The 23,545-nt window shown below is 45.7% G+C and overlaps 1 protein-coding gene across 1 annotated transcript in view; it reads left to right on the top strand.

Annotated features, from left to right (window-relative positions):
- The first annotated feature begins 4,651 nt into the window (after positions 1-4,651).
- The window catches only part of SCUBE2 (signal peptide, CUB domain and EGF like domain containing 2), a 34,053-nt gene continuing 15,159 nt past the window's right edge, over positions 4,652-23,545 (top strand). Inside the window, exons 1-12 of the mRNA XM_041464662.1 lie at positions 4,652-4,782; positions 5,277-5,399; positions 5,806-5,931; positions 8,729-8,863; positions 14,245-14,370; positions 14,764-14,880; positions 15,692-15,778; positions 16,884-17,000; positions 18,001-18,123; positions 19,666-19,782; positions 22,409-22,531; positions 23,014-23,130. Of these exons, the coding sequence (XP_041320596.1) occupies positions 4,716-4,782; positions 5,277-5,399; positions 5,806-5,931; positions 8,729-8,863; positions 14,245-14,370; positions 14,764-14,880; positions 15,692-15,778; positions 16,884-17,000; positions 18,001-18,123; positions 19,666-19,782; positions 22,409-22,531; positions 23,014-23,130 (1,378 nt within the window). The 5' untranslated portion in view covers positions 4,652-4,715. The remainder of the gene's footprint in view (positions 4,783-5,276; positions 5,400-5,805; positions 5,932-8,728; positions 8,864-14,244; positions 14,371-14,763; positions 14,881-15,691; positions 15,779-16,883; positions 17,001-18,000; positions 18,124-19,665; positions 19,783-22,408; positions 22,532-23,013; positions 23,131-23,545) is intronic.

Raw genomic sequence — 23,545 nt, 5'->3', positions numbered from 1 at the left:
TATTCCAGAAATGTGTGTTAGTAGGCAGTGCTGTGTTCAGCTCTGCAATAAACAGGAACTGTTATTCATTTCAGTGACAGTGGCATGTTAAGATGCAGATCCTGCAACATTTAAAATGTCACTGGTGGATCTGATGTTTGTTTGGGGAATGTTTTTCTACAAATGGCATAAAAAGACAAGGCATATAAATTACATGGGAGGGTTTTTAATGCCCCTTGTGACCAGAGAATCCAGAAATTTCCTCTGTCTCAGATGAGTCCTATGCAGTCCTGCTGATTACTGAAGATGTGTTATTTTTACACAGAATTCAGCAACCCTGGGACACTAAGATGGGAAGTGCAAAAATTTGAGTTATACATTTCAAAGAAAAACAATTACTCAAAACTCAGTGCACACTTGGAGATGAGCAAGGCTTGAAACTACGGCTCTGAGACATTTTTTATTTTAAAGCATTTCCTCACTTGTCAGGATCCTACTTTGCTTTTACCATTCTGGCATCTCCCTGCCCTCCCAGTTGTTTTCAGCTGCTGTCACAAGCACTCATCATGCTTGCTCAGTCATGCTAAATTTTGGGTCAATATGATGCAGGCCAGCAGAGTTGCTACTTCTCATTAAAGTGCAGATGAAATGGCAATCTATATGACTTCACATATTGTTTGTTCATCATTAAATAATGAAATTTCACAAGGATTATGAAGCATAAAGCAATTTTCAACCCAAATTTACAGACAAGAGTATTCATCCCTGCTCAGGACATCAGGTGTACAATTTTTGAAGCAGATTTTACATCCAGCTGCTCTGTGGCAGCTAAGTCTCCATCTCCCGGTGTAAGGCAACTGCATGTGATAGTGAAAATGGAGAGCAGAGAGGAATTGGGTATTTTACCTCTGTGGAAGTAGCTGTTTGGCAGGATCTATTTTCCTCCCTGAAACTTTGTTACTTGATTTTATTTTAAATTGCTGGGAAAAAAAAAAATCCCCAAACAGTCCTATTTGGGTTGTCTTCCTGTCCAACTCTCCTGGTATGGTTGTTTTCCTTTCCTCATACTTAGTGCTGAAGTTGAATCTTAAGAATTTTTCTAGCTTCTCTCTCTCCCAGTAAAGGTCTTCATGCCTAGAGCAGTCATCTGTCACTGTGACTCTGTGAATGGAAATAGTTAAAAAGGCTGCAGAAAGGCATCTGAGTTGAGGTCTGAGCTTGTCTGGTTTGTGTCTTTAAAGAGATATTTTAATGGCAATTCTTCATCATAAACAAATGTGTGTTATATGTGAAATAATAGCCAGGATCCTTCACAAAACACTTTGAGCTTTATGTATAAGAAATGGCTTCATTAGCTAAGATAAATTTGATATTGTTCTGTTTGTTTTCCAAGCTGCAGTGGGATCTTTTGATCTAACTTAAGCATTCCCAAATATTTATGTCTCACTTTATGTTTTAGTTTACAGAAGTAAGAAAGATGCTTTGCTTTTACGGTGCCTCAGAAAGCTTTGGATATTTTGGTTACACGACTCTTCAGTGTGTCTTACTGGTTTTTCTGTTACACTCTTCATATGTGTTCTTACTTTTCTTTTGCAAATCTTGTGATGAAAGTTAATTTAATTAATACTGGTTGAGTTCATTGAGGGGACTTGCCTGGGCAGTGTCTGAAATGAGTACCAGCTTTTCTGTGAGTGGTTTGGAGCCATGTGCCTGGATGGGAGATGGCTTCCCTCTCCATTTGGGAGAGCTGTTTGTGGAGACATCCTGAGTGATATCCCTGGATGAGAGATGTGCAGATGTGCCAGTTCCCACCCCAAGTATGATGGTTTATTCAGGAGATCATGGAAACTGGCGAGAAACCCTTCATTCATTTATTGCTTTCTGATGGTGAGGGGAAGATTGGGGTATGGTGCAGGGCTGGAAAATCCTTGGAGTGTTTAATGAGCAGCTTTATGTATTTATAGATGACATTGCCTAAGACTGAAACCGTCCAGGAGACACAAAAGGTTGCTTCTCATTGGACTTAAAAAGAGAATAACTTTGATCATTTCAAAAGCAATGAAGCCTAATGCTCCAGTGAGAGAGTGGTAATTTATAGCTGCCATTAAGGAAACAAAGACAAAGACTGAGGGAAAGTTTCATTCTGAAGATTTACTAATGTGTATAAACCGCCCTTGCAACTAGAAACAGCTCGGTATTTCTCACAGAACAAAACAAAAGAGAAAGGGCAGTGAAATGGGGATGGGAGGGAGGGGTGGAAAAGAATACTGCCTGCTTTTGCTCCCAGCCTGAAAGGTCAGACATTATTTAGGAAATGATAATTTCAGTGAATAATGTATGAGCCAATTTTACCTGCCAAAGGAGCGACAGCTGTGAGAAATCCCTGGCTGGGAATGGAGGTGGGATGGGGCTGCGTTGGGGGTGGGGTGATGCTTTGGCATGGCCTTCAGCCAGGGATTCACGCTCTGCAGTGGGCTGTAATTACCCGGTAAACACATCAATATTGTAGTGAACCGACCCAACGGAGGCCGGAGCGCCTCGCGTGTGTCCGGGCTGCCCCGAGCTCCCTGCTCGGGCTTGTCCGTGCCCGGCGATGCTTCCCGGGCGGCGGGGAGCCCCGGCAGCCTGCGTGTGCGGCATTCCCGCTCCGGCGGGAGGCAGCGGCTCCGCGGACACCTGCGTTCGGGGCGCCGCAGGTGTGCGAGCGCCGGGGCGGGGCTGGGGCGGTTCGTGTGCCGGGCAGGGCAGGGGGCGGCCCGCCCAGCCCTCGCCGCCCCGCGCCCGCTGTCAGTGCGAGGCGGGCCGGGCGCCCCAGACACTCCCTCGGCCGCCGCCTCCTCCCGCCCGGCGGCGGCAGCGGCAGCAGCGCCATCCATGGGGTCCGGCGGCCGCCGCGGCGCGACGGGGGCGCGGGCGCTGCCGCTGCTGCTCCTGCTGCTGCCCGCGCCGGGCGGCCCCGCCGCGCTGCCCCTGCCCGGTGAGTGCCCCCGCTCCCTGCCCGGTGAGTGCCCCTGGTCCCTGTCCCTGCCCGGTGAGTGCCCCCCGCTCCGGTCCCTGCCCGGTGAGCGCCCCTGGTCCCCGCTCGGTGAGTGTCCCCGCTCCCTGCCCGGTGAGCGCCCCTGGTCCCCGGCTCGCCCCAGCCCCTCACAGCGCTCCCCCCGCGGGCACCGCGCGGTCCCGGCTCTCCTCTCCTCTCCAGGCCGGCGGCCAAGGGCCGGGGCCGGTGTCGGTGCGAGGTGCGGCCGTGGCGGGGCCGTGCCCGGCGCGGGCGGTCGCTGCCCGCGGGGCGCTCGGGCTCCCCGGGTGTGCCAACGCCGCTTTCCCGGCGGTTCCGGCTGCCCTGGGAGCGGGGAGGGCGCCGGGACGGGCACCTGGGGAGGGGGGTGTGTGCCGCGGGTGAAGCTGCCTTCGGACCCCGCGGAACCAGCCCGGGATTCTCCCGCCGCCCCCTCCTGCCAAGTTGAAGGCTGCGATGTTTGCTCGCAGTCTCGTTCCTCCAGGGTCTCTCTTCTGCTCGGGATACTGTCACTGCAAGGGGAAATACCTCTCTCTGTGCCTACGGATTTTTCCTAGCCCTCATTCCACGCCTTTGCATGCATTAGTGATGCGGCTTCTTGTTGCGGTTCTTTACCGCACGCTGCAGATCACAGAGGGGCGGTGTAAAAATAACAACCCAGCTGAGCTGCTGTCCTGCCGCTGCCACGAGATCTGCTTGATGTCTCTGTGTCCTACCTTAGAGGGAAGCCCCCTCTTCGCCGTGTGTTTTCTGGGACCCCTCTTGCCGGGGCAGGTCTGTGCCCCTGGCTCGGGCAGGGCAGAGCTGGCGGTGCCCAGGGCACACAATCTGCACGTGTGGCTGCTGCTCCTTTATGCCCGCTGTCTGTCCTTCCCTGCCCATCCTTTCTGTTTGCCCCACTAGCTGGGGACCCCTCAGCTATTGCCCGTGCCCTTCCTTGCATGATTTCTCCTTCAATTCATAGCCTCCCACATTTTTTAATGGCTTGACTTCCCTGCTTTGACAGGAAGCCGATTCTGCTGCTCTTCCCAGCTGCTTCCCGCTGTTTGCCACCTTCTCCTTTCTTGCTGGTGGCAGTATCTGGGGACCCCATCGCTGCTGCTGGAGCTGTGTGCACCTGAGAGCCAGGAAGGCACTGCTGCTCTAACACTGGCTCTTTGCCTTGTTTCCCACTGCCAAACCCCATTAGGAGTTAAAACCAAGTGAACACTTTCTGCAGTTGGCAGCTGCTGCAGTACCTACAGGCATATTTTGTGATTGGGGGAAAGGAAAAAAAAAAAAAAAAAGAGCAGGATGAATGCTATAATTGTAAATGGGAGAAGTGCTGGCTGAAATTTCCATTTGGAAAGTGATCCCCACCATAAAAAGTGGCTGACTATTGAAGTAGTCTCTTTCTGCTGATACTCATGCACTACTTCTTGGTTTAGGAGGCACTTTTTGTACCTGCATGGGGTGTTGCTCCTACAATTATCCCTTTTAGCCAGTTGCTGGAAATCTTCCTGTTTCCATGCTTCAGTTTTCTTCTGCTGTGTGAAAAACTTGTGCTGATGTCTTCTGCTGCCTGTAACTTTTCTTCCTCTTCTGTCTACACTTCTTCATCTCCAGGACTTCTTCCTGTTGGTGTTTCTCTTTCTCTTCATTTCCTCTTCCCTGAAGTTTCCACCTGGATATTTTGCTTCAGTTTGCTGTGCTTTGAGATGGCTGGTCAGATGATTTGGCAATGCTGCTCCCCAAATACAATTCTTGTATTAAAACCAATTATTTTACGATTGTACATCTGTTTAATGGTAAGTCAGTCTTTTAACTTGTTGGTGGTGACTTTGAAATACATTTCAATCCTCTCCCCTTGTTATTTCCAAAATCCTTGGGCTTTCTGCAGATGATGCATGGATGTGATCAAGAACTCTTTCAGTGACTGCTTTTTGTTAATCAGAAAGATTAACAATCTCTGATGAATCTCTGTGAAACTATCAGCTGAATTTCACGGAGCATCCAACCCTTACGAGACTGGTTTGGATGCATTTATAAATGTGCACAAAAGCTTACCATAGGCTTATCTGAATTGCGTACAAATATATCCATAAGCAGGTAGAATGTGACAGAAATTGAAGTGCAGATGCTGTCTCTGCTTGTGTCTGTCCTGACACATAAAACCACACAACATTCTTGTGGGCAGCACAGAGAGGTGCTCAGCCTTGTCATCTCCTCAGGGATGTGTTCAGGAGGCACGCCCTGCTCTCCTCCTGCTGGCATCCCTCCTGAGCCTGCTGTCTCTTCACAGATGTGGACGAGTGTGCCCTGGGGCTGGATGACTGCCACCCAGATGCCATTTGTCAAAACACCCCCAAGCTGTACAAGTGCACGTGCAAAATGGGCTACACCGGCGAAGGGAGGAAATGTGAAGGTAAAGGGGCCGAGTGCAGCGTTCTGTCTGTGTCAGCATGGAGCATTTCTAAGGAAATAGAGCACTGAAAATAACGAAGGATGACTTTAAAATCAAAATAGTGATTGTTTCGTCACCCGATTTACTTCTTGTTTGCAAAATCAAAGGCAAAACTTGCATGGAGTTTCACCTGTTCATTTCACTCAGCATGATAATGAGTTTGTTGTTTATGGCCTTAAAAAACATAAGGTAAAGCTGCAAGGGGGTTTCAGGGTGTTTTCTCAGTGATTCAGCAAGAAATGCATTAAATATAGTGTGTTTGCAAGACGATGATTTTGGACAGCAGTTGCTGCTCACACTTAGGCAGTCATATCCCTGTCTATAACACTTGGGCATCAATCATATTGACTTTTGCTTTATTCCTCAGACATTGATGAATGTGACAACGACTTCAATGGGGGCTGTGTCCACGAGTGTTTCAACATTCCAGGGAATTACCGCTGCACTTGCTACGACGGCTTCATGCTGGCTCACGATGGCCACAACTGCCTGGGTAAGGAGTGTGCTCGTGGGAAGGGTGAGTGCTGTGGAACACAGCCCTGTGGCTGCATCCATGGGGAACACCTGGCCATCTCTTGGGCTCAGTCAGTTCAGAGAGAGAGAATGTTGCTGGTGAGTCCAGGGATTTTCAGGTACTGAAGTACCATCCCAGTGTGGCTCTTTCTCCCCTCTGTAAATGAGGATAACTGTGCTATATTTCTGTGGAGTGCTTTGGGTTTAAGTGTGCCAAATGCTATCTATTATTATGCTAAATGAGTTTATATAAAGGAACATGTGCTATCACTGTCCTCTTTGTCCCACAGTTAGCCTAGGATCAGTTGTCAGGTGTGTTTCCAGGCTTAGGGATCTTCTCTGTCAAATCTATCTATAATGTGGGGGCTTCTCACTCTGAGTATTCCCAAAAGGAGAGGATGTTGGGAGTGTGCAGTAGCTGTGTATGATGGAGGCCACTGAAGAGCAGAGGGACTAAGCCTCAGGCTGCTGAAGCTGTCCTGCTTCCTGGACCCCCGCTGGGCAGTGGCTCACCCTGTGCTACCTGTGCCATTTGCTTTTTCAGAGATGGTTGTTTTCCTCTCCTGCTGCATCCCATGTGGATGTGCCTGGACACACACCCATACCCATGGCAGTCAGAGGGAACCTTGCCCTCCCTGCATAATTGCAGTTAGTTTGGCTGGCTATTTCCCACTAGTGTGGGGCTCAGACCATCCCCAGGCTGTCTCTTCTGCTGGGACAAATCAGAAAACTCTGCAGTATTCAGTGGTTTTGTGTTGGGTTTTACCTGCTGGGAACCTGTTGTGTGCCCAGCTTTTTGCAGCGTAGGTGGAGGAGAGGGTGAACTCCCCTCCTCAGGTTCCAAATATTTAAATAAAGTAGAGAGGGAAACAAAATATCTGTGGATACTTTAAAATAACAGAACATCCATCTTATTTTTGCATTTGTGTAAACACAGAATGGAGTTCAGCTGAGGTTACCATGAAGGGTGGATGTGAAGGAGCACGCTGCCTCTAACAATGGCACCAAAAGGCATGTGTGTATTCTCTTTGTACCCAGGGCATTCTTCAGCTGGGCTGTTTGTGACCACTGACATAACTTAGACCAAAATCTGCCACCTGCTGTGTCACTGGGAAGCTGCTCAGCATTGCATGGCAGACCTATAAAATAAAATAAAACAAAATGTCGTTGACTTACAGTGAGGGTTTTACCACTGATGTGCCAATTTTGAGTTGTGATGTAAACGTTAAATAAATATTTTGGCATGCAGCAAATTGGATCACATCTTCTCTTAATCTGTTTATTTACTTTGTTCACGCCAGGGTTGCCCTCCTCTCACCCTTATTTTTGAAGATCTCTGCTGTGCGCCTGGGTTTAAGCCAAATAGACAATTACTTGTTGGAAAGAGATGATTTTTTTGAAAGCTTTCCAAGGTCTGTAAGACAGAAACATCTGCTGGAGTTCAAATCTGTAGCACTAAAGACTCGTGGTGGCTGTTTATTCATGATTGTTTGCACATTCACATCACTGCAGAACTCTAAAATACTCAGCGTCTTTGTGATGGAGATATGTCAGCCGCTCTTTTTCTCCAGCAGGTCACATTCTTTTGCATCCAATTGACTTACTCACTGCCTTCAGTGGACATTAAATCTGTTGTAATACTATGTTATGCTTCTTACTAAAAGCCTCTCTTTCTCCTTTTTTTTTTTTTTAAACCCAGCTGTTTTCTGCCAGAAATGCTACAATGTTAAATTAAAAACATTGTACTATTAGCCAGGAACAATGAACAGAACAGGGAGCAAACATGGTGTTACAGATGAATTTGCAAATGAGACCAGTGCTTTGCCTCAGCAAGGTTTTGTTCTGTTTTTAAGGGACTGAGTGTTTTTTAGTTCCTGTTAAAATTTCTGAAAATTAGTCTAGGAGAAGTATTTGGCACTCGTGGTTACAAAAACCTGTGCTTATTAAGGGGTAAAATTCCAAAGAATTGGAGATTGGGATGGGCATCCTGTTGTTCAGAGGCTTAGCTGAAGTTTTCCTACTCTTTGGTTCTCTTGGTTGTCTTGCAAGCAGAGCCCTTCTGTGTTCTCTGGTGTTGTTGAGACTCTGAATGTTGCAAAATCAAGATTAAATCTGCTTCCAGAACTTCTGCTCTTGTCCTTGCGCAGTCAGTCAGCACAGCAGCAGCCCTGATGATGAGTGATGATGTCCTAGGTTTGAGGGGGGAGGATGACAAACCAAGCACCAGAAGAGATGTGGTGTGTGAATTCTAGCTAGGGTGAAATAAGGAGCAGGAGATAGGTGTTTAGCTGAATTTATTTTGAGGATTGTATTTCTCTTATTCCACCTTTGCTTTAGGATGTGGAGCTTCCTGGGGAAAAGAAATCTCAAATTAATGAACCAAAACCACTACAACCTTTAAAGCCTGGATGGGTTTGGAAGCAAAGGGTGGCTGTCCCATTGAGGCAGCCATGTGATTGCTGAGCTGGGTGTGCCTGGGCTGTGGGGTGCACTGGGGACAGGGAATGTTCCCCTGGCTGCTGGGGCTCCTGGGCTGGCTCTGCCAAGGCTGTGGCCATCAGCTCTGCTTGCCTGGGCTGGCCAGCACTGGCTGGGAGCCCTGTGCCTGGGGGCAGACTGCACACACGGCAAGAGCAGCCGGAGAAATGCCCTTTCCAGGGGTGACAGCACAGCAGCACCCCCAGGGCAGCCGGGGGTGTCCCAGCCCAGCTGATGTCTGTCTGCGCCGTGCCCTGGTGACAGCACAAAGCTCATCTCCGTCTTTCCCTCTCTCTCAGACACAGACGAGTGCATGTTCAACAACGGCGGCTGCCAGCACGTTTGTGTCAACACCGTGGGGAGCTACGAGTGCCGCTGCAAGGATGGCTTCTTCCTCAGCGACAACCAGCACACCTGCATCCACCGCTCCGAAGGTACCGCCCGCCCGGCGCCGAGCGGCAGCCGCGGGCAAAAGCTCCAAACCGCCTTCTAAAGTGTTTCTGGGTTGATGTTTTCAAAGCTGTGAAGGGTCTTGAAGTCCTCACTGCTTTTGAAAAGGAGCGGTGTGTCAGGATCTTCTAATTGGCTTTGAAGGCGCTGCATCCTTTCCTCCCCTTTGATCCCGGCTGCATGTCTGCGGTGCTGCGCTTGTCACAGGCTGAGCTCTGCACCCCCGCTGGCCCTGGTGCTCTGCTGGGCAGCAAAACTCTGCCCTGACCCAGGGGATGGCCACAAACGGAGTTCTGGGCATTTTCACTGGCTTTAGTTACAGGGCAGTAGCTGCACTACCTTCAGATACCTTTCAGATTCCCTCTACAATGTTTAGGTTTCAGCTAAGAGATTTATTGTTTGTCAGCCCCAAAGGTATTCAAATCTCCTGCTTTGTTTTGAGTGAAACCTTTGTGAAGCGACCTTTGAGAGATCAGAGTCTTGGATATCTAATTAGACATCAGATGGAACAAAATTATTTTGGATGCCCTTAGGGAATGCTTTAAAGTGGTTGCTCAGATCAGGGAGTTGTCCATTGAACTGTACAGTGAAAATTTTAGTGAGAAGTGCTTAAAGCTGCAAGGGTTTCTTTAATCTATGGCTTATTGTTGGCATAACTCTAAGAGGAATCTGAGCATGAATAAACAAATCTCATTCTAAAAATCCCCAAAGTGAAGAGATCAACATTTATAGACATATATGGCCATCCACAGATGAGGGTGCTGAGGTGGCTGTCATCTGACAGAGCTGAACTGCTCTTCTGTTTGGATTAAGAATTTGTGTCCTCAGCTCCTCTGGCCCTGGGCTTGGTCTCATGGGGCTCTGGTGGCTCCTCGGGCCATGGCTCAGGTTGCCACTGCAGGGCTGGGCCAGGCAGAGGGGCAGCAGTGCTGGGACAAGGCACAGCAGGGATGTGAGTTTGTGCACCCATGGAGGAGTCTCTGAGGACTGAAATTGGTTGCTTGAACTCCTTGTCTTGTCTGATGCCAAGAGAGGAAAAACTTCCAACTCTTTTTTCATACTTGCTGCTACTTGAGTACCTTCTACTTTCTTGAACTGAGAGCAGCAGCATTCCCTGTCACCAATATTTGCTCCCTTCTTTGTACCTTTGGAATTCTGTCTCTTTTCTTAAAGATGCATTTAATTTATCTTAATGTTTTTTTTTCCTAAAAGGCCTTTTTTCCATAACACCAAACATCCACTTAACATAGGTATTTTTCTTTGAAAAGGAAAACAAAGAGGACAAAAAAGATGGACTTTTTTCCTCCATAAAATCTATCTAATAAAATACATCTTTATCAAAACCAGTCTTAAGAAAAACCTCAACACACTGTTTTGATTGATATGTTTTTTTCTTCTTAGTAAAACATTAAAGTGCTTGTTTTGCTTTCTTTAAAAGCCATTTTTTCAGGTTTCATGCTGTGACTGTTTCCCTTCTACCTTGCCCCCTCCCCCCTTCATTACTGTAAAGCGCTGCTTAGGGTTCTCCTCATTTTTTTTAAACTTTTTTTTTTTTTTCCCCTTGGGTGGGCATGTGTGTTGTAAGCCAAATCTCTCTTCTTTATCTTTCCCCTCACTTTGTTCTCTGCTTTTCTGCTCATTTCTGGGACTTCTGTTCTCTGCCTTGTGTATGCATTGCTCAGTGTTTGTACTTTGCTGGTTCTGAGACCTCACAGCATTGATCAAAGCAGATTTTGGCTCCTACTGCCTAGACCATCTATTCAGTTTTGCTTCTTATCTGTAAAATGAGGGAACAATCCTTCCCTGTCTCCCAGCCCCATTAAAATTCTTCATATATCAATGCCTGAGAGCTGCAATCATCAATCCCTGTGGGCTGCAATATTGGCCTTTAAATACACAGAAGCAGAGTGACCTGGAGTTTAAACCACAGGAAATGAAGGTGTTCTGGGAAGTTGTGCACAGTCCTGTTTTTTATCCTTGCTTGCCTGCTGGAATGAGCTACTCTTTATCTGTGTGGGAGAAGGAATAACCTTTTGAAGCTGTTGAAGTAGATGGCAGGGCAGCCATGCATGTGCACCTTGTTTCTGGGTTCCACTTGCTCCATATCAGGGAATACAAAATTTTGAGGGAAAACAGATTTTTTTTGTGAGTAAAGACCGAGTGCATCTTTGTGGCTGCTATTGTTCTGGATGGCAAATCTTGCTGCTCTCCCTTGTGGAATCTCACAGTCATAGCTCTGCTGGCTGTGCTGAATTGGTGGGAATGAAGGGGATCTGGGGGATGAAAGCCACCTTTGAATCCTGTGTGAACTCACACACAGGACACCATCCCAGTGTCACTCTTGGAGCCTTGGCTGCAGAGAACAGGGATAGCTGGAGAGCTTTGGGGGAAAAGTTCCCTTAGCACAAGGATGTAGACAGCGTGATGAAAGACTACAGCATTCCTGGGATGTCCTGCTCTGCTGGCTGTGCTGGTGCTCCTCACCATTTTCTATTCTCTCAGAATGTCTGGTAGCTCTTTGTACCATTGCCTCCTCTCTCTCTGTCCTACAGAATGCCTGCTTGAACCTGCCCTAAATGGAGCCTTAATGCTCTCAGCAGATTGGGAATGTTGTCCTGACACCTTCTGATCAAAAATTTATAAATATTTAAACCCAGATCATACATGTAAGAGATTAATTTAGTGTGACCTGATAGGGAAATGCTGCTGGCTTGTTTTGCAGTGACAGGAGTGCTCAGATCTCAGGTTTGCTGGGTAACTTCAAGAAGATCCAGCCGGAAAGGTCTCACCTGGCTCAGGATCTGCTCAAGCACATAGGCACTGGGTTCACCTCTCTTGGCTGAGTGGGACAATCCAGAGCCATCCATCCCAAGATATTTGTGGGTCAGTAGGCCAGGGTACAATAGAAATTGTGTGTCTGGGAAGCGTGTGGGAGATTTGACCAACATTTGCTTGGGGTTTGTTTCTGGAGCACAGTCTGCCATTGCAACAGCACTGGAACAATGTGACCTGGGAGACTCTGTGTCCACCAAGGAGTTTGCAGCCACACAGCATTTATGGCTTTACAGACATCTCTTTAATACAACCTTGTAAAACAGGGCTGAGAGAGATCTACCAGCTTTGGAAGCAAGCAGCAGTCCCAAAATAAATCCTGGAATGTGTGGATGTGTGTATCTTCTATGAAACTGCCTTTTAGGTCAGCTAGATTTTGGTGGGTTTGGTGGAGTACCTTGTTCCACAATGGATACGTTGTTATTAAAATGCATCCTGGTCTGGAAAGGAGTTTTAGCTTTCTGTGGAGACCTGATTGAAGTCTGCTCACTCAGAATGGAGCAATCCCAAATTGAGCATATAAACCATTTGTTTGGTGCCAGTGAACTTTACCAAAGTACCTGCTTGAACAGCTTCCTCTTTGGTAGCTCAATAGAGACAAAAGAATAACTTTGTTGACAGAAACTAAGCTGATAATTCTCTTAATGCTCTCTAACCCCTCCGAGCTAACAGACCAAAGCATACTGCATGCTTAAGACCAGAACTTTCACAAAAACACCGGAGCTAATGAGGCTAATTTGTGGCCTCATAGGTTGTCTCCTTCCTTGACTGACACAATAATGGGTGACAGCTTTCCTGTGGGCTCCTTGGGCTGTGCCTGTGTGCTGCAGGATTTGAAGTCTCATTGTCTTGTGGGACTTCTGGAGAGCCCTCACTGTGGGAAAGGAATCAGAAAGCCAGTAGAGCAGAATAATCTGGGCTCTGCAATGTCCATTCTTTTGTTGCTTAAAGCTGTCTTAATAGAGAAAGGGTCCTGTAGCTGGTGCTGCAGGGGGTGAGAATAGCAGTGTGGAAAAAGGATCTAATTGAAGTGAGTGGAATAATGGTGATGGGCCGACCTCTGCCTCACAGTGCAGTGGGCTTGCTTCACTCAGTAGTAAGGCTGAAAAAAGGGCTGTGTAAGTTTAAAAAACACATCGGGCGTGGAATTGACAGTCCCTTTTCTGCAGCATGGTCACCCTTGCTCTTCTGCTCCTGATTGTGCATCTGCTCAGCTCCAGAGAAGTTCGCTGGTGTGGGATGAGCCCTTGCAGCCAAAGAATGTTCCCCTTGGTCTTCATAAATGGAATGTTCTCACTGGGAAGAAAGAGCATTTTGGTGTAACTTGTCCTTTTAAAACCAAATGTGCCCAGGCAGAGAATTTGATGGTAAAGGTGTGCTCTCTGTACGCCCAAGGAGAGCATTCAGATGTCTTCTCTTTCCTGGTTTTGTAGCACTGTAGAGGACTTCATAAAAAATCTGTGGTATTCTGTTAAAAGAAAACCTATTTGTTTAATTTGGTCAGTTGATCCCGTTGGGTAACTCAGCCAGCTGCTGGATGTTTTTGTGTTGTGTGTGCACAGGCTGTGCCACCTTCTTGCAAATGGCAAAGACACTGATTTGTGTCTGAACCACGGAGGAAGGGGAAAGAAGCTTTTGCAATAATTTTAGAAACTATTCCTCCCTGTTTAATTGACTTTATATCTTTTGCAAAGGTCAGGAAAACACTCTGGCAATTGAGTGCTGTGCAAGAGCTGGCAGAGATAAAAATGACAGAATGCTTTAGGAAGTGTAGCAAAAGAAATCCAGTCATCAGTGTCACACTGGTTCTTCATTTGGTTAAAGCAGACACTGGCACTAAATTCTGTCTAACTGGGAAAGTGTGTAGAAATACAGAAGACTGTGATAATACCCAGTGAGGTTATCTTGGGTGGTGTGGACTGAAATCAGAAAAAAAAAATTGAAACCAAAATGGTTAATGATAAAGAGAATTGATGTACAGCATGTGTGCAATCTGCACGTTGGCCTGGTCTGAGATAGGACCCAGCACTTGGTCACTGCTGAGACAGGTTATGACTCTGGGAATCTGCTTTGTAAGCCAGGGATTGAAATTGGGATGGCCCTTGTGATTGCTGTTCTAAACATTCCCATGTCTGCTGGCTGCTCTTTTAAGCAGAGAAATAAGAACTTCATTTTAGACTTGGACATTGCCACTTTTTCAAAAGAAATGAGGGGGTTTTATGAACACCTAAAAGTTTAAAGTGAGAGCATTGGATGAGAGTGCAGATGCTCTACAAATCTGTGGATGTCGCTCTTTGGCCTTGCAGTCAAAGAACAGGCACAGAAAAGGTCACAGAAGGAGAAACCTTGGGGCCATTGACTTTGCAGGACTGGACTCGCTGCCTTTCCTCTCTATGAGCTGAAACTTCTCGTCCCAACCCTGCAGAGTCTTCCCAGAGTTAGAGGCTTAGTCTGTGTGTGTTGAACTGACCTTGTTGCCTGCACCCAGAGCTGCCGAGGATGCTGATGCTCTTGTACCTTTCCTGTTTTACAGAAGGCATGAGCTGCATGAACAAAGACCATGGCTGTGCCCACATCTGCAGAGAAACACCCAAAGGAGGAGTTGCCTGCGAATGCCGACCAGGATTTGAGCTGTCCAAGAACCAGAGGAGCTGCATTTGTAGGCAACATTCTGCATGTGCTTATGGTTTCCCAAAGTGAACAAATAGTGCTCTGTTTGCAGTGAGATGGGACTTGGTGTGTTTTAGCTAAGGTGGGATGGCACCTCTGAACTGTGTGTCTTTGAACTGAACCAGAATTGATGTGTTTTCTGGACACTGTCACACAGGTCTGTTGATTGCTGCAGTGTCTGCAGTTTGGGAGTTGTGCCATCATCCATAACAACTGAAGTTCAGCTCCATGAAGAGCTGTGCAGTGTCTCACTCTCGCAGAGCCCTTCAGGACAGGGGCACGTTAGGAAGGTGCATTGGATGCTCAGGTGGCAGTGGGACTGCACACTGTCCTTCAGAGGTGCTGGAAGTTCTTGTGAGAGTGCCCTGTGTTTTCTCCCTAGTGACGTGCAACCACGGGAACGGCGGCTGCCAGCACACGTGTGACGATGCTGACAGCGGGCCTGTCTGTGGCTGTCACCCCAAGTACGTCATGCACGTGGATGGGAAAACCTGCCTGGGTCAGTATGCACTGCAGGGGCTCCAGGGGGGTGTGCTGGTGCTGTGTGTGCATGATTAATGCTCCTCATAACAGTATGGCTAGAAAATGTCAAGGAGTGCAAAATTAAGGAACCTGATTCCAGGCAAGTTATGCTTCCCTATTTAAGTAGCTACCTAATACTGTTGCAACCTGTAGTTATCACTGGTCCCCCTGAAACAGGAGGCCTGTCACTGACCAAAGCAGGCTTCCTTCCCTCTGGGATATTTTAGGTTCAGTTTCTTCAGTAGCGTGAGCCAGAGAGTGTAAGCAAGGAGTACATCTGTAAAAACTGGGACTCTGAAATCAATTAATGTATAGTTTTGGCAAGGCAGTTATCCAGTAAAGAAAGCACTTAAGATTTATAACTCTTCCAGTCTCTGGAAGAGTTTGTTGTCTGTTGATTGAAATCAAATGCTCAGGCATGACTGGCTGGTTGCTGTAATTAGCCCAGGATGGATGGTGACAGTGCACTCCTACCAGAGCAGTTCAGTTAGCTCTTTCATCTTGCTGCTCTTTACTACATCTGCAGCACATCTTTTGTTTTGTTAAGGATACTGAAGCAAACATGACTTGTAAGGAAGCCACAAAAGCAAAACATTCTCATGGTTTTGACTGAAAGGTCTTCATGATTCTTATTACTACTTGCTATTTAAAAATAGGTTATTTCTGCCTGATCAGTTCTGACTGTCTCTGATTCAGTGTGTGATGCAGCTGGTTGTGTGTATTGGATGTCAGGTGAGGGTTCTGGTCAGGGCACCTTTACTCACTTGCTTTTTTCATGTTCCTTACAGAGAGGGAAGAAGCTGTTGAAGTTTCTGAGGGAAACACCACAGCAGCAGCTGATGTGGACAAGAGAGTGAAGCGACGCTTGCTTATGGGTAAAAGTGCTGATCCAAAATAATTCTGCTGCTTGTTGAAACCTTTTAGATTGAAGAATTAGTGGGGGGTTTTTTTGGTTTTTTTTATGGTAACCTTCAGCTCTGGGCTGAATTCTGCCTGAGATGATCCATTATCTCTTCAGGAAATAATATCATTCCCTAGTGTTCAGACATATAATGAATAGCCTTATTTTCAAAAAGAATGACAGAGGAAGAAAGAAGATGTACTCTGTCTTCCCTTGGAGATTGGACACAGCCTGCCAATACTACATGTGAGATGAGAAACAGGGAGGGAATAAACCAGTAAAGCTCTCAAAACTTGAATAAGTAGCATCTGCTTGATGCTGCAGAAAACAAGCATACAGAGCTAGAAGAAAGTAGATTTCAAAAAGCAGACATAAAAAAGGTGTTCTTTGCGGCTCTCTCAATCAACACATGCCATGTAAAATTGTATTTGTCCAGCCAGTGAAAAGGCTGTTTGACTGACTGAGGTGCTTAGATGGATGACAAGAGGATGGATGCCAAAGAGTGAGATATTTCTGTTTGACTGGATGTGGAGTGCTCACTAGCAAGGTTCGGTGAGATTTAGGCATAGTTTGCATAGCAGGGAGTTAGAGGAGCAAACTTTGGTTGGAATGGCACCTGAATTCTCAGGCTGAGGGAATGCTCAGTGAGGGTGTTACCCACCATGACTGGGAGCACAGGTAGTAGGGAAGATGAGTCAGGAGGGATTTAAGAAAACTCATTTAGTAGTGCTGAGTGTAATCAAGTGTCTCATTGGTGGGAAGTGTCAGGGGATCAGCCAAGATTCACTGGGGGTGTAAGGAAACTGACTGGCAGTAACAGATTCATCATCAAGGAGCAGGGATTTGTGTTTAAGACACAAATGGAATACCCAGAAGACAGCATTTTTGTTTGTAGAGTTTTCACAAAAAGCCTGGAAATAGCTGAGGCAGGGAGTTTGCCAACACGTGTATTTAGCAGTTGCTCATGTGTTCTAGGCTGAATGTTTGAACAGCAGTGTGCTTGGGGCTGTGCCTCGTATCCCATGATGTTTCTTGGTTCTGATTTCCCTGGGGAAACCTGAGCTCTGTGTCGTTGCCAGAAACGTGCGCGGTGAACAACGGCGGCTGCGATCGCACCTGCAAGGACACCTCCACCGGAGTGCACTGCAGCTGCCCCGTGGGATTCACCCTCCAGTTCGATGGCAAGACCTGCAAAGGTGGGCTTCATACTCCTGCACACCTGATAGGTGTTACCAGGTCCTGTAAGATACAAATCTCCAAACAGAGGCAGCCCAGTGTCCAGAGGGAAGCTGGTGTGTGCAGTCTGACCTCAGGAAGGATTGCAGCTGGGTAGAGGCTGTGGTTTCCTCACATCAGGTGTATCACGTGCAGAGAATCTCTTCTTGTCTGCCTTCCCCCTCTCCACTTCCACCTGCTGTGCCTCGTTTTCCAGAGGTCAGGTTTGGGAGAGCTACAACAGCTCTGTGTTTAAGCAGAGGTCAGCACTGAGGCTGGCAGGTGTGTGGGTGCTCACAGGTACCCAGCCCAACAGCCTGGTTGGGCATCAGGAGACTTGGTAAGTAAACACCAGTGTGTAAACTGGGATGTGTTTTATAAACATACACTGCTCCAAGCAGCTCTAATGAGAGCTCTGGCAAGGAGCAAAGGCACGGTTAAGTTGTATATTATATTGCTTTTCCAGTAATTAGATGTTAAGGCTGCTCTGCTAAGTAAAAATGATGAAATCCCCAGGCCTGAGTCAATTAATATTAGATAAAGGCCTCATTCTAATGTTGCCATGAAAAGGACAGGGTAGTGCAGGAAGTTTCTGTCTGAGATTTCTGCAGGGCTTACAGAAAGGAAATGGAGAGAATGTTTAAAATACTGAAACCTCTTAGAGAGCCTTGGAGCCAAAGTGTTTCCAAACAGAACTTAGGGAATGGTCTTTTATGAATGCATTGCCCAAATGCAACTGACAGGGATACATTAAATGAGAGCAAATAACTGTCCTGGGGCTGAATGGGCTGGATCATTCTTAAGAGTTGGATCTGATCTTTCTTCCTTCCTTAATTTGTGGTAGTCTCACTAGATTTTGTTTCTGGGCTCCTCCAGCTGACTGGACGTGACTTGTTTTCTGAATCTGGCAGTGGGAGTAGGTTGAGTGCTGAAGCTCTATGTTAATTTGTTAAAGGCTTTTTTTTTTTTTTTTTGTTACAGATATTGATGAATGCCAGTCCAATAATGGAGGCTGTGATCATTTCTGTAAAAACACTGTTGGCAGTTTTGATTGCAGCTGTAGAAAAGGATTTAAATTATTAACAGATGAGAAGTCCTGTCAAGGTATGTGCACTGGAGAGACAATGGTACAACAAAAGTAGGACAAATCAGCGTGGCTTGGACATCTACTACAATGATGAAGTGATAATGCACTCCAGAATCATTTCCATTCCTCAGTTTGGATTTTTTTCTTCTGAAACAGCTGTTGAGTTAATACAGTTGGCTTGATGCTATTGTAGGAGATAAGTTTAATGGCACAGTGAGCTATTATCTGGAAGGGACAGAGGCAGCATCATATTAAAACCTCTCTATGAGGTTAATGCTTCTCCCTGCCTTGATGATCTTAAAATAATTTACAGGGAAAATTAGGCAATGTATCTCTCTCAATCATTCTGACTGATTCACCATTGCAATGGAAGTATTATTTCTTAATAGGATATTTAGTTGCCATGAGCTCATTATTAAAGGAAAAAGATATAACGTGATCTCTGAAATTATAGGTCTGTAGACAGACTAGAATCTCTGTTCCCTAAAACACCACGGAGCATTTGCTCTTGAGGATGACATGGATTTCTCCTGTGAGACCTACAAAGCATGTTTGCTTTGCTCCATAGTGGTTTGTACATATAGATTTAGCAAGTCTATTTAAGCTGCTTAAATGCACAAAAAAATCAAAATGGTGAAGATCAAAATGGTCTGTGGTTGTGGAAAAGCAACAAGATGAAACAATGTCAATTCAGTCAGCCAAATGGTGAATTATGTGATTTCCTAGGAAACCAGATGACATTAAAGGTGACTTTCAGAAAACTGACCTGACCAAGAGAAAGTAATTTTCACCTGGGTTTTTTGGTGCATTCTTATCCTTTATAAATAGGCAAAGAAGGACAACTATTTATATGGAAAAAAACTTACTGTACAAACATCTGATTTTCAAGATAGTTTGGGGTTTTATTTAAATGAAATCTGTTAGACTTGCATCTCCCTTTTGCCCCTGTCACTTCTGTTACTTTCCCTTGTTTCAAAAGTGATATTGTGCTGCATGTCCAAGAAAAAAGACTGATGAAAAGTGCTAGTGAAGTTGATGTGAATTTTTTTTTTGTCTTGCAACATTCTTACCTGGCATGTAAAATGTACTAGTGCGGAAATTTTAGGTACTTTTGATGGTATAATGAATATTCATTCTCAGACACTCAGACAACACTCTGATTTTCAGCAGACCTAAATCAGGTGCTGGATATTCATACAGAGCTTCATTTAGGGAGGAAAAAAACCAAAGGCAATACTTTCCTTCATACAGTTAACTTCTATGTAGAGTAATCCTAATAAAATACGAGTTTTGTCAGCACTTTTCTTCTCCCATAGAAGAGAAATAATTTGATTTAAACATAATTGTAAAAATGTAACAGCAGTTTTTGCGCTTGCCAAGGAAAAGCTTGTTTGGCAAACCGAGCATTCTTATGAAAACTGTCATTTCATTACGTTACACGATGTGCTTTGAAAGAATCTGCGTGGCTCACATAAATCTGCACATCCCTGCGGTTGCTGGCTCCTCAGGGCTCCCTGGGCAGCCTGAGGGGTGCTGATGGCTCCCTTTACACCTTGCAGACATTGACGAGTGCTCCTTCGAGCGGGCCTGCGACCACACGTGCATCAACCACCCCGGCACCTTCGAGTGCTCCTGCAACAAGGGATACGCCCTGTACGGCTTCACCCACTGTGCAGGTGAGTCACAGACACTGCACAGCCCTGGGGCAGGGCCAGGCTCCCGCTGGCCTGCTCACAGTCCCTGCAGGACACAGACTGAGGCAGACCCAGTGTAAATTTTACCCCTTGCTGTGATAATGAGACACAGGGAAAGGAGAAACTGATCCTGCTTATTCCTGTCTTTGCCCAAGTGATTTTGAGCATGCAAAAGGGACCTGTAACTATTAGGACAAACTGATGGGTTTTGTGCTTGGATCTGAAATCCATAACTCAATACAATTTCCACAGGCAGAAGAGTCATTGGCTTCAGTGAAAAGTCAGTGGAGTAGGGCTTGAAGAACAGGGAGCTCTGAACAACTCTGAAAATTACAGTTCTGCAGGTGCACATGTCAGATCCTCATGTGGTGTAGGTTGGAATTTAGCTGATGTAGTGCCACTTTGCACTGGCCAAGATTAATACTCTTAAATTTTTATGTCTTTCCTACAAGGAAAGAGAAAGTAGTTCATAGAAGCTTGACATTTGACAAGTTCCCAGAATTAACATGAGGAAACATGAATAACTGGGACACTAAATGGAATCAAGCTTGTTTTATATAAGCTTTAGGCAAGACCTTACTGAGTCCAAAGTTTACTCAATTCTGAGTAAGACCTGTTTATTTCTGAGGCAGAATGAGCACAGTTGGAGAAAACAATTCAGAAATCCCTGTGTGCCTGTCTGTTCTACCCTCTGCCTCTAGAAATTCTGCAAATAAGGTTACATCACTGTGTTTTATCCTGATGAACATGGGAACTTATCTGGATAAGGAATAATACTGTGATATGCTCTACTTAGTAAAACATAACTTTGGATTAATTCCTCTGCATTAATTCAATTTCTTTTGGCTGCCAGTGAGGAAAATGAGCTGTAATTTTGCTGTTGGCTGCTAATTGGTCTTTTCTTGTCATACCCCCATGCAGAAGATGTTAATTAATCCTCATACCACAGTAAGTCCCTCATTGACTGGCAATCACAGGCTGGTCAGAGCTGATAGGACACTGAGAATACACCTTCTGACCTCTGTGGGAGAAGTCAGTAAGTGTTGGAGATAAGAGGTTGGCATCCTAAGAAAAGGTCAATGAAAACCAAAGATTTGTGGCATTTTAGGCATCACTACCAATTTAAGATGTTGCCTTCTTTCTTCATTTTTCCTCTGCTGCTCATTGCTACCCCTGCTGTCTCAGTTCTGTTAAAAGTACATTTTCCCCCAAATCAGACTGGTTTTGTAATGTGTTTTACAGTCTTTTCTAACAAATTGTTACTTAGAGGGTGTCTAATCTGGGGACAGCAGTGACAAGAACTTCACAGGCTGGTCAGAGCTGATAGGACACTGAGAATACACCTTCTGACCTCTGTGGGAGAAGTCAGTAAGTGTTGGAGATAAGAGGTTGGCATCCTAAGAAAAGGTCAATGAAAACCAAAGATTTGTGGCATTTTAGGCATCACTACCAATTTAAGATGTTGACTTCTTTCTCCATTTTTCCTCTGCTGCTCATTCCTACCCCTGCTGTCTCAATTCTGTTAAAAGTACATTTTCCTCCAAATCAGACTGGTTTTGTAATGTGTTTTACAGTCTTTTCTAACAAATTGTTACTTAGAGGGGGTCTAGTCTGGGGGACAGCAGTGATAAGAACTTACTAACATTGAGATAAGTGTGTGTGGCAGTAGGTACCCTCAGATGCACAAACTTGATGGGACTTTCAACAGGTTTCCTGATGGCAGCTTTCTGGGTTTATGTACAATTGCCACAAAGCTCTGGGAGAGAAGTGAAGCCCTCCTCAGGGTGGATCTGAGCAGCAAAGACAGAGACCTTTGCATTTCCCTTTGTTGAAATTCATGAGATTCCTATTGACCCATTTCTCCAGGCAGTCAAGGTCTCTCTGAATAGTGGCACAACCATCTGGTGCATCAGCCACTCCTCCCAGTTTTGTCTCATCTCTGACCTTGCTGAGGGTGAGCTCTTGTCCCACCATCCAGGTTTAATGAAGAGGATAAATAGTTTTGGCCCCAGTGCTGACCCTGGGGTGCAGCACTGCTGAATGGTGCATTCTGCATCAGCATGCAAGTGTGCACCAGAGGCAGCATGTGCTGTGTTGTCACTAATTTCTCCTCCTGTTGGCATTTCCTGGGCAGGACAAGGCTCCAAAATTGGATAATTGGCCAAAAGAGACAAGGGGGACACAATGGTGTGTTTGCCCCAGAGCCCAAGTGTTCCACAGTAGTTGCATCTATCAGAGCACTTTGGAACATTGGTCAGTATGAATCCTACTCTGTTCTCTGGTTTTATTTAAAATTAGAAATATTAATTAACCAGACACAATGCAACACAGATTTGACTCGATTTGCTTTTCTTAGAGTTGATTTGTTATCATATTGCTGAGGCTGGATATTGTTTAATTATGAGCCACCAGTATTTGGTCTGCTTTGACATTTATCAAAGGATTTCCATGAGGACAAACTGATTCAAGCTGGGTGTCCAGGTAGAATCCTTGAAGTCTTTTCAAGACTCTACTGAGCAGTATTTGTGTCCACACTTACCTAGTGGAGTTGGAGTACATAATTTTGGGAAGAGAACTTTTAAAAAGTATCTTTACCTTTCCTCTGCAGATATTAATGAATGTAGCATCAACAATGGTGGTTGCCAGCAGCTGTGTGTGAACACACTGGGAGATTATGAATGCCTGTGTCAGTCTAACTACAAGCTACACTGGAATAAAAAGGACTGTGTTGGTAAGGTGTCTAATATAAATACATTTCTACTACTGATGTGTCTGGTGGGCCATATGGTTACAGTCAAATTTGGTGGTCTGTTCAGTTATGTGGTATGAGTCATTGTTCATGGTATTCTGCTTTAATTTTTAGCAAGGCATGATGGTAGTGATGTGGAAATTCATAAAAACAAACAGCAAACCAACCCCAAAAACAGGAGATACTTTGAGGGATTTTGATGCTTTCTTTCCTGTGCTTTTATCTAGCTCATTCTTCTATTTCCTTTTGTTCCTCTGCATGAGAAGGCTTGCTCATGATAAAGGAAGTTACTTTTGTGGTGTGATCTTCCAGTGATTTTATTTGGCTTGAATTTTCTGTCTAAACAGCATAATAATTGCATGGGTGCTCTCAGGTACTGGCTACAAAAGCAGCTGCGTGCTGATTTATTGGTAGGGTGAAGGTAGATGTTTTAATGCTGTGAGTGTTTGTTTTATCCTATTTAGAGACAAAAGATCCCTTGTCTGATAATGTGTCACCCAAGGTGTTGCTGCACTGCATTAAGAGTGGTGGGAGTGATAGATGCTTTTTGAGCTGCTCTCCAGATGTCCAGGTATTCTCTGGTAAGTCAGAGCTAACAGAACTGAGCACATGATCCTGTACAGAGGGTAAGGGGCCAACCTCCTCACTGTCAAGAAAGCCCCAAGAAGCAGTCAATAAACAGAGATCTTTCCTCTTTCACTGCAGATAATAAAGGGCCATATCCCTGGCAGTGTCCAGGAAAGCCCCACTTTCCTTGTCTTTTATAACCACTCTACCCTCAGATTCCCTTCTCACAAGTCTCTTTTTGAAGCTGGGGAGGACAGGGAAGAATTCTCTGTGCTCCCTGGGCCATTCCTTAATTGGCCCTCAGAAGCACTGGTGAATGGGGCAAAGGCATTCCAGCCCTGCGTGGGGTCTGGGATTTTGCCCACACAGCCCCTCCGTCCCACAGGACTCAGCTGCTGCTTGTGGGACTGATGCTCTTTCTCTTCCTGA

Source organism: Pyrgilauda ruficollis, unplaced genomic scaffold (genome assembly GCF_017590135.1).
Source record: "Pyrgilauda ruficollis isolate IOZ18807 unplaced genomic scaffold, ASM1759013v1 scaffold182, whole genome shotgun sequence".
Taxonomy (NCBI): Eukaryota; Metazoa; Chordata; class Aves; order Passeriformes; family Passeridae; genus Pyrgilauda; species Pyrgilauda ruficollis.
This window is presented reverse-complemented; position numbering and strand designations above follow the sequence as displayed.